Raw genomic sequence first — 10,472 nt, forward strand, 5'->3', positions numbered from 1 at the left:
ATTCAAATCTGTTACCAAATGAGCAGGGATCCTTAAGCTTTCCATCCGTGATGGAACGAAAAAGGCAGTCTGGTATCTTCCGACCCAACTTCTTCTCGATATCTCTCAGATCTGTTCCGATGTTGGTATCCATTGAAAAAGTTAGCTTCTATACAGTCCCCCCACACGGCTTAGTCAATGACATCGAACTAAAGTTACAAGCTTCTCACCACGCGTAATTACGCAAGGCCCTCTTATGTCAAGTGGGAGATAGAGCTCCCCTCTCTTTCCACATTTAAGGACACCGGTGACATACTTTCTGATACCTTACGCCCTCTGCTGTAGCAGCAGGAACTGATAGATGTACCCACTAATCCAAAGAGGGGTAATCCACCGATATTATGGTTGCCGGAAAATATTTTTCAACCACTGTGTTGTGAAATAATATCGGTGGATTACCCCTCTTTGGATTTGTAAACTAAATCCAAAGAAAGTCCTAAACATTTGTTAGTGTAGAAGGCCTCCCCGAAATCATACATTTTTATTCAGTTATTTGTGTTATGACCGCATTATTGGACTTAAATTAGACCACTCCACTGCTGGGCAGTCTTTGCAAAACGGTGTTTGGCTAAACTGTAATGACCCATTTTGTCCACAAGAGACCGTTAATGCACTTCATTGCTATCATGCATCTGTGCTTGATAACTCCCTAACTTGACTCTCCAGGACTTTCCAGGTCCTCGAATAAACACACTCGCAGTGACCCACACCCAGGGTTCAAAACCAGTTCAACTTTATTAGAAGAGGGAAGAATAAAAAACAAAACAAGTCAAGGTATACTGTTAGGGCCCGTGGGGCGTGTGAGCTAAACGACAGACTGCGTCTTGTCCATCCGCCGGTCGTCCTCCGAGTAGCGTCGGAACGTCTCCCCCAGCAGGGGCTCCAGGCCCTCCGCGGAGCGGTAGGACCGGGCACGCACAGCGCAGGCGATGACCCCGCCCACCACCGCCACCACCAGCACGGCGGCAACAATGCCAATGGTGATGATCTCAGACAGCGTGTAGGGGCGCGCTGCAGAGGGGGACAGAGAACGTGGGTAAGGTTGCAGACGTTGATCACATATGGGCAGAACCGTCACCACAGCGTGCTTCCCCCAGCGTCCGGGTACACTCTGGTCGCCTGCGAAAAGGTTAAAGGTCATGCGGGCGTGACTCACTTGGCCATTGGACCTCGTAGGTGTAGCCCAGGTTCTGAGGGGCGGGGACAAACATCTCTGCATTGGTGACAGGGGGCCAGAAGGGAACCATGTTGAACTGTCGGTTGTGGCCGATGGGAGCATTCTCCTCTGGGTACACAGCCTCACCTGAGGAAGGGGAGAGAGGATGGAGCATATTATGCCATGGTCAGAGGTGTGGGTGTGTGTGTTTGCACACATCTTTGTGCATGTGACTGTGTTTCATTATCTTTGTGTGTGTGTGTGCCCCCCAACCTGGGCTGTGCCTGCTCAACCACTCGTCGAAGATGGCGTCAGTGAAGGTGTGCAGCAGGACGAAGATGGGGTCGTTAGGGGACAGGTGCGTCTGTCCCCCGGTCCCGTTCAGGAACAGGTGGGCCAGGTTGTGGAGGCTGCGGACCACCGGGTCATATCCCCCCTGAGGGGCAGAGTAGCCTGATGGAGGGAGAGCGAGAGGACATTACAACAGGTCTCTGGTACAGGTCGAGGGGCAATTCATTGTGCATGCGTCGTGTGTGTGTGTGTGTTTTGCTAAGGGTATTTCTACTGTTTTAATGTTAAGTCTGTATGCGGACGTGTGTGTCTGTCGGTCTGGTCTAACTATTTGTAGGCAGAAACGTTTCTGGTTTTGGATTTGTGTGTGCTGTGTTTCAGTCTTCATCTGCCAGAGTTTTGTGTCGAGTGTGTGTGTGAGTGTGTGTGTGTGTGCGCCTTGTACATGAGTGTGTGTGTGTTCTCCCGCCTCCTGGTCTCACCCTCGATGGTGTTCCTGAAGCTCTCGGAGGAGGTGGAGTAGTACGGCGGCGTGTCGAAGGCGTTGAGCTCCAGACAGTCCACCACGTCCTGGGGCTCGGGCAGGCGCTGCACCATGGGCCGAGCCACGTTCCCCGCAGGGTTCCTCCTGATTGGGCTGGATTCTGTGTCTACAGGTAGGAAACAGCAGATCAGGGTCACTGCACTGTTCACAAACCATGAACATGCATTTATAGTTGTACTTTCTGTACTTACACTTGCAGTAACTGACTAATATTATGACTCATTAAGTATGTCACACCCTACAAATACAATAATACTACTATAATACTAATACTACTAATAATACTACTATACTATACTATAATAATACTATTCTACTACTACTACTACTAGGTAGTCAGGTGGCTGAGTGGTTAGGGAATCGGGCTAGTAATATGAAGGTTGTTGGTTCGATTGGCTGTGTCAAATTACGTTGTGTCCTTGGGCAAGGCACTTCACCCTACTTGCCTCGGGGAGAATGTCCCTGTACTTACTGTAAGTCTCTCTGGATAAGAGCGTCTGCTAAATGATTAAATGTAATGTAAATGTACTAAATAAAATACAGGATTATGCTTCTACAATTACTAGAAATGTTATACACAAACACTGCAGTAGCTACTTCCTGAATGAATGGTTTGAGGCTAATTCCTTTGGATCAAAGGAGCCAGTCGATGAAATTCCTTCCTCATCAGACCCTAAACCCATATAAGGCCAGCATTATGACCATATATGGCAACGTCTTGCTTGCTCTAGGAGGAAATACCATGTGAGTCTTGAATCCTAAAAGGATTAACAGCACAGATCACTAACACTCTCCACACTCACATGCTCTCTCCAGGCAGAATCCACACACATTATTTTTTTAGTCTCCCAAGGAGGACAGATAACTATTTCTTACTCATAACATCACATATATTATATTTTGTAGTTTTGTTTTGACTAAAATATTCAATATTCACTCACAGTTGTGAGTGTTTTCTCTGACGGGTGTGCTGAGGTGTGCTAAACAGCCCAGAACAATAGAGGTCAATGAATTGAGCCCTAATCTCATGCCGCAATCCCCCCAATCTCAGACTAATCTGGTAATCGGGAGTCATGTGAAAACTATTGGATTATTTCACCAGGTCCCCAGTCCAGAATCTCAGGACCCCATTCGGGGCCGTTAAAAAAGGTTTACGGAAATGTGCGCTCCCAAAGCAGAGGCGATACCACTGCTGCACTGTTGTAGCCAGCCCTCCCGGTGTTGCAACAACAATGAGTTCTAGCTCATCAAAAATGAGTTAGCGGTAGCGTCAGGGAGCCGAGGCTAACATCACGGCTGTCTCACTGTTGCAGACGGTTCCCATGGTGTCGTAGTCCTCCACGCTCTCGCAGATGACCCTCCACTGGGAGAACACGGAGTTGGTGCTGAGGGAGTCGCTGTCGAAGCTGCTCCTGGCGCCCAGTAGGTCGTCGGTGCAGATGTCGCACTCGCTGCCCCCGATGGCAAAGTTCCAGTAGGGAAGGGCGAAGGTGGCGTCGCCCAGCATGTCCTGAAAGGAAGAGGAAGAGGAGAGAATGGAGGAGGTGTGCGTGGATTCTTCTGTGGCTGGGGGGGTCAGGGATTTGGGATGTTGTTCATGTGTAGAAATATTGATGTTATTGCTCCTCTCAGTTCCTCCCCCCGCCCCGCCCTCCTCACCTGCATGTCCCTCTCCAGCTGCAGCAGGTGGAAGCGGTGCCAGGTGACGAAGCCCGGCCCCTCGTGAGAGAAGTCCACCCCCCCGAAGCTGGCCTGGCCCGGCCCCAGGTACGTCTTACTGACAGAGTAGTAGTGGGTCCACACAAAGTAGTTATAGATGGTGATGTTCTCAAACTGGGGGGTGTTGCCATCTGGACCATACACCTCCTGGTACCTGGTCAATATAAGAGGAGAGGGAGTGGATGGATGGATGGATGGAAGAAGGAGATGGTGTCTTGGAAGGCTGTGTGTATGTGTGTGTGTCTATGCGTGTGTGCGTGTCATAGCTGTAGTACCGCCGGGTGCAGATCACCAGGTCAGGGTGGACAGTTCTCTTGGCCTGGTCCAAGGCATTCACAAAGGCCTGCTTGTCTGCTGCATTCATCTGCATGATGTTCCTTCTGACTGGAGGGAGAGAGAGGGTTGGATGAGTACTGCACTATTTAGATGTTTCCGCTGTACTCACTATGTGCACTAATTATATGTCACTTTGGACAAAAGGGAATTAAATAGAACAGAAATGGAAGTGTAGTTGTAAATCAAGTACATGAAGAAGCCTGAAAGAAAAGAGAGAGAGAGAGAGGGAGAGGAGAAACAAATGTACAACCAGACAGCCTATTCTCCTCCCTCACCCACTGAGATCCTCTCGTCACAGTTGGGCCCGGTCAGTCCGTGGCGACACCGGCCGCAGTTATGGCCAGAGAAGTTCCCGTTGCACTGGCACGTCCGGTTGAAGAAGCGCAGCGGCCACCTCTCCCTGTCGTCACGCCCATCGTGCGGGTACTGGGGCCCGTGGGCACGGCGGTCGGCAGCGATGGTCACGCACTGGCCGCGGCCCGTGCTGGAGCCACACTCGTCAGCCACCACCCCCGTCGGAGAGGGGCAGCACTGGCCGCTCCTGAGGCCCTCTGGGGTCACACATTCCCGGGGGAACTGCGCCGCCGTCAAGCCTGCACACAGGGTGACCACCAGGACTCCCAGCATCGTACTGAGGGGGATAAGGAGGGAGAGGGAGAGAGAAAGGTGGGCGGGAGAGAGGGAGGAAGATGGATGGAGAGTAGGAGGGAGAGAGGGAGGGAGGGAGGGAGGTAGAGCGCAGAGCAGAGAGGGATTACATATCCAAGGTCCATTGTTGTAATAATTCGCCTGTCTGGCATTTAGGAAATGTAGACTGAATCTAAATTATCTGATTCTTTCCAAACTAAAGTGTGGAGCCTGCAACCTTCTGCTCATGTGTCAGACAAACTAGCTTCTCTAAAGCCCACACTTCTTTCCCCAAACTTTAAACAAGATTCAATTTTAAAACATGGATCATAGCAGTTTCATTTTCTCTACTTAGTGTCATACTATACGAACTATAGTTATCATGAAGATTAAAAAAAACTTTGTTAAAATATAGCTACATAGAATATTCCTTCAAGCAGTTTCTGTCCTTTGCTATTCTTCTTTCTGTCAGTGTTAGTCTTCTTAATCTCTTGTAGCAAGCTACCTGAGATACGGTCTTGAAGTCACTATCTGGACAAACTTCCAACTCTAGGGAGCAATGTACAATTACAGTATGTTGTTCTACTTCAAGTTGCTGTCACTGATTACCAACAAATTTAAATAATGGTCCGAAATAATCTTTCATAACATGTTATTAAATGATCATATATTGTTATTAAATGCAACAAGTGCGTTGCCTGGAATTCAGTCCTTGTCGGTGAAAGCAAAGCTTCCATGTCTGTGGGGGGTGAGCCAGTCTAAAAGCATCTTCAGGATCTTCTGCATCTGTGGTTGCTCACTAGTCAGGTATACAGGACTAACCAGCACGGTGGTTTAGATGGCCCATGTGGAACACTGTTGCGGTTATGAATTCCAACAGAAAGTTCCAGAACATTCCAACAATAAAAGAAGTATTATTCCCAGTAGCTTGATCAGCAGAGAGAATAGGGTTTCTGAGCAGGAAAGTGCCTCATTGATGACCATTGATGTACTTAGGTATAATTATGCATGCGTTTGATTTGATTATCATTATTGTTGTTCTATGTAAGCGAGATGATGGAGAGCGGAGTGTTTTCTTACCTCTGATGGTGCATGATGGCTGTTTCTCTCCCTCTCTGTGGCCCAATGCAGACCCCCTAGGGGAGGCCTTTTGGTCTCTCTGGTCTTAAATAGCTCTCTACCACATGACCAGGCCTTTCCTCCCTGAGCTCCTCGTGCTCATTCAGGAAAACACACACACAAACACACACTCACTCAGGCACACACAAAACGCACACGCCCTCACTCTGTCACAAAAACACACAGATGGGTGCACATAAGCCTGCTCGTATTCGTGTTGTCACACACACACACACACACTCTCGTGCACGTTCATGCGCGCACGCACACACACACACACACTTCTGCACCCCTCGTGATTCAAGCCCCACAGAGGCATTTGTGGAAGCTCACAAAAACTACTGTGGAGAAGCACGCACAAACGCGCACACACACATACAGACACACACAGACTTGTGAATCATTTGAAGCATGTACGTTCCTTTAACCCATACACCTATAGGTACATAAGCTGTGTACAAGAATGAGGCAGGATAGGGAGTAAAGGAAAAGGGGAAAGAGAGGACAACTGCACCTTCTACATAATTTTATTCTGTACACGTCAATTACAAATGATGATACAAAGGTCATCAATTCTTAATCATCCAACATCAATTGTTTTATGTCATGACTATCATCAGTTTGTGGCTTTTGACAATGTTACAGTCAAAAAAAGGAAAAGAAAAAGGTTTTCATGCATTCACAATAGAACATTGATACTGGATCATGTACTGTAGAATGCACATTATCAATTTGTTTGGACAATACTAACAATCTAGACAGGTTTAGACAGGACCTTTTACATTGTATCTTAAGAGATTTTACATTACTCATCTACACAAGTTCTCGCTCTCACTCTCTCTCACACATGCTCACAAACTCTCATACATACTTTCACACTTTCACACGTGCTCGCACACACACTTTTACACCCAGTCATTCTTCCTTGCTCTCACATGTTCTGTTCTTCTCACACACACACACTAGCACCTACAGGGTCACACATACAGTAGACATTACAGAAAGAACTGAAGTCACAGTAGTTTGCGAACGGGAGGGCGGGGTTGGAGGGCGGGTGGAATCAGGGTGGCAGGCCTGGTCAAGGGGGGGGGGGGGGGGGGTGGGGGGGCAATAGTTAGCTACAGGTGGGAGAACAGGAAGTCAGACCGTGTTGGGGCCGGGGGCCAGGGGGGAGGGGGCGGGAGAGGGGTGGGTGGGCCGCAGGCCGTCTCTTAGAGCACTGAGGTCCGGAGGTCCTGCTCTGAGGCTGGCTGGCTCGGCTCCACAGACTGCTCTATGGAGCTCAGTTGGATGTCTGTCATGGCTACTTCCTCCTCCTCCACATCTTGTTGTTGAGTTACAACCTGGGACAGATCCGAGGGGTCTAGAGCTGCTATCCTGTATGTTAGAGACAGAGAGAAAGACACATGGTTTAGTTAATGATTGAGGGTAAAATACTGTTAGATACTGGCATTATACTGACAAGAATCAATGCCGCATGATTTGGTCTGACCTTTCCTGCTCTAAAATGCCCACACACAACACACATAGCCACACACTGGCGTAGTGGATACACTCCACTGCCCAGTCAGATTACAAGGAGCAACAGGGTTGTAAAATCAGTAACCACACACACACATACACAGACACACACACACATACACACACGCAAGCCCACTCATGTGACCCACTCGCTGCCCATTCTACTCTGGGTTTACACAAGAGCCTGGAGATCAGCTGAGAAGCACCCCAGCGCAAGCTCCCCCCCCCCCCCCCCCCCCCCCCACACACACACACACACATACACACACACATACACACACCGATGAGCAGATGCACTGACTAGTTTTTGGGTCAGCGCTCCATTTTTCCCTGCTAACTGGACAGGAAGTAATTTTTCAGGCTGTGCAGCTTTCTGTTAATAACGTAGGTAGACTGAGTAGCTTTTTTGTTCTCAGTAGCTTAACAACCTAAGTTATTGAGACATGGAGTGGTGTTTCTTTGTTGATAACGCAATGTTTAAGTTGTTTTTTTTACACAAGACCTTCTGTGTAATGTAATGTAATTGGGTACACACTGTTGGGCGTCTCCGTTGCCGGCAAGAAGTGTGTCGTCTTCGCAGACTCCAGTGGCGGGCTCTGCCTCCACACACGCCTCCTCACAGGCCCGGTCTGGGGCGGGGGCACTGCACACACACACACACACACCATATGAAACATGCAGTGTCAAATTCAGTGTCACATCATCGTCATCATCATAAGCGTACTGCCAGCTGTCCAGAGCACACTAGCATACTCCAACCCCCGTCAGCAGTTCACCATCAGGCCCACCTGTTGCTTCTGTTTCGGCACTTGAGGACGTAGACGACGATGACGATGGTCTCCAGGACGAGGAAGACTGCAGCGGAGATGGCTCCGATCTTCCAGGCCTCCAGACCCAGGCCTCCCTCTGGGAGGGAGGGCGGAGGGAGGGGGGGAGAGCGAGGAGGACGGGGAGGAGGAGAGAGGGAGGGGTGGAGGAAGGAAGGAGGTAGAGAGGAGAGGAGGGAGGAATTGAGGGCTTTTAGCTACTCTTCACAGTATAGTATTCACTACTTGTGTTACAGCGATGATAATACGTTGGGGAACACGCCGATGTATGAATATCTTCTGTTTCATCGAAGTCGGGCCCATGTTGTGCTTGAGCTTTGTTGTAACCATAGCTACCTGAAACATTGGTGTTTGTCTCTCCAATCGCAATGGGCTCTCCAAGCTCCTCCTCCTCTTCAGGCTGAGGGGGCGTGGCCGGAATCTCCTCCACCGAGTTGTCGAGTGTGGGCGCGGCGTTGACAGGCTCCAGGTTGAGGTTGTCCTTGGAGGTGAAGATTTCATTGTCGTGGTTAGACTCCTCCCCCACCAGATTGTCGTCTCCGCCCACGGCGTTGGTGTCCTCTCCGCTAAGCGAGGATGTGAGGGTGATGGTGATGTCCTGAGACTCCTCCTCTACGGAGGGCTCTCCTGGGTCTGGCACCACTTCTAGGAAAGGAGGTTGGTATTTGGCAAACACATGAAAATTGAGACATGGGCCCCCTAGAATGAAAACCTGGAATGTGGGAGAATGTATAGAGAGTACGGGTAGTGTGTGTGTACACCCAAATGCTAAATACTTTTGATTGGCAGTGAATAATGAGAATAGTAATGTAATAGTAATGTTAAGTCTAGAGCTTGTTCACATTCTGATGTGGCCTGCAGCCTGCTGTCATCTCTGTTCTAAGCATGATGATCACAAGGGACCACAAGGGGTTAAAACCTATGAGAAAATGTTGGTCTAGTTACAGCAGGAAACGAGGCCTAGCCAAAGCTGCAGGGCGAGATGCTTGCAGGGCGAGATGCTTGCAAGGCGAGATGCTTGCAAGGCCTACCACTGCAGTAGTTTAAGCACAAATATATTCAATATTTACATCCTGATTACGAATTTGAGATCATTCCACGGGAGGTTAAAGCAATTATAAAACTGAGCAACTACAGAAAAGGAGTTTGGCAAAGTGTTTGCATTGTGGTATTTATATTGCAATCTGCAATATCCACTCAATTCTTAACTGGTTTGATCCAATACTGTTTCTCATTCTCTGTGAAGCTTTGATCAAGGGTAACTGAGTCTGTTACTCATCGTCGCTAGTTCACCTGGTTGCTCTGGGTCCGTGGTCACCGGTATCTCCACGGCAGCCTCCATTTCTTCTCCCGCCTCTGCTAGAAGCTGACCTGCGGCTCCGGCCGCCGCCTCCTCCACCACCTCTCCCACACTCTCTCCATCCTCACCCCCGCCTTCAGCTGCCACATCTGCCTCCCCCTCTCCCTCCTCCCCCGCCGCCACTGCCTTCCCCTCTCCCTCCTCCCCCACTGCCTCTCCCTCACCTCTTTCCTCCTCTGTGACCCCCTCCTCCTCACCCTCTCCTGCTCCCACCACCTCCTCCACCACCTCCTCTCCGCCCTCCTCTTCGTCCACCGGCTCCCCCACCACCGACTGAGTGGTCTCCATCTCCTCGTAGTTGTTGAGGGGCTGCCCGGCCACCTCCTCCCCACCTTCCCCTGCTCCTCCCTGGGCCTCGGCCTCCTCCACTGCGCCCTCTCCCTCCTCTCCTCCAGGCTGCTCTTCCACACCCGGTGCAGAGTCCAGATAAGTCCCTGTCTCCTGATCCACCTGCTCTCCAGCAGTTGTGGCCCCCTCTGTCTCCTGCCCCACCTCGTCGACCATCGCCTCCACCTCTCCTGCAGTCTCCTCCACCTCTGTCTCTTCCTCTCCTTTTTCCGGTGTGGCTCCGGCTTCCTCAAGAACTTCAGGTTCAACTGCTGGTTCTTCGATGATCTCCTCACCTTCTCCAGCACCACCTTCTTCCACCACGGCTTCCTCCCCGACCCCAGCAGCTGCTTCTGCCTGCGCCCCCTCCTCCGTCACATCCACCTTCTCCACAAGGGCTTCCTCCCCATCTGCTTTAGTAGCGTCTACCTCCCCTTCATCAACCTCCTCCCCCAAGCCAGCAGCCTCCTCCACCACCACCTCTCCTCCTGTTACCCCTGCCTCCTCCTCCACCACCACAGCTTCTAACCCAGCCTCGGCCTTGGCCTCGACCTCCTCCACAGCCTCCCCCACCTCCTCTCCTCCTCCTCCTTTGCCTGTCTCCCC

The 10,472-nt window shown here is 50.3% G+C and overlaps 2 protein-coding genes across 2 annotated transcripts; both read right to left on the reverse strand.

Annotated features, from left to right (window-relative positions):
- Positions 1-750: 750 nt before the first annotated feature.
- tyrp1b (tyrosinase-related protein 1b) lies at positions 751-5,864 on the reverse strand. Its single transcript, XM_062477584.1, has 9 exons — positions 5,793-5,864; positions 4,361-4,716; positions 4,025-4,133; positions 3,690-3,903; positions 3,336-3,540; positions 1,969-2,136; positions 1,469-1,648; positions 1,196-1,342; positions 751-1,050 (listed from the first exon to the last, which is right to left on the reverse strand). The coding sequence occupies exons 1-9, from the start codon at positions 5,804-5,806 to the stop codon at positions 845-847; spliced, it is 1,599 nt and encodes a 532-aa protein (XP_062333568.1). The 5' UTR covers positions 5,807-5,864; the 3' UTR covers positions 751-844.
- A 1,062-nt stretch (positions 5,865-6,926) lies between these two features.
- On the reverse strand, positions 6,927-9,530 carry si:dkeyp-118a3.2 (uncharacterized). Its single transcript, XM_062477586.1, has 5 exons — positions 9,473-9,530; positions 8,516-8,824; positions 8,141-8,258; positions 7,888-7,995; positions 6,927-7,208 (listed from the first exon to the last, which is right to left on the reverse strand). The coding sequence occupies exons 1-5, from the start codon at positions 9,519-9,521 to the stop codon at positions 7,043-7,045; spliced, it is 750 nt and encodes a 249-aa protein (XP_062333570.1). The 5' UTR covers positions 9,522-9,530; the 3' UTR covers positions 6,927-7,042.
- Between the last annotated feature and the right edge of the window lie 942 nt (positions 9,531-10,472).

The sequence above is a fragment of the Osmerus eperlanus genome, chromosome 14, assembly GCF_963692335.1.
Source record: "Osmerus eperlanus chromosome 14, fOsmEpe2.1, whole genome shotgun sequence".
NCBI classification, from domain to species: domain Eukaryota; kingdom Metazoa; phylum Chordata; class Actinopteri; order Osmeriformes; family Osmeridae; genus Osmerus; species Osmerus eperlanus.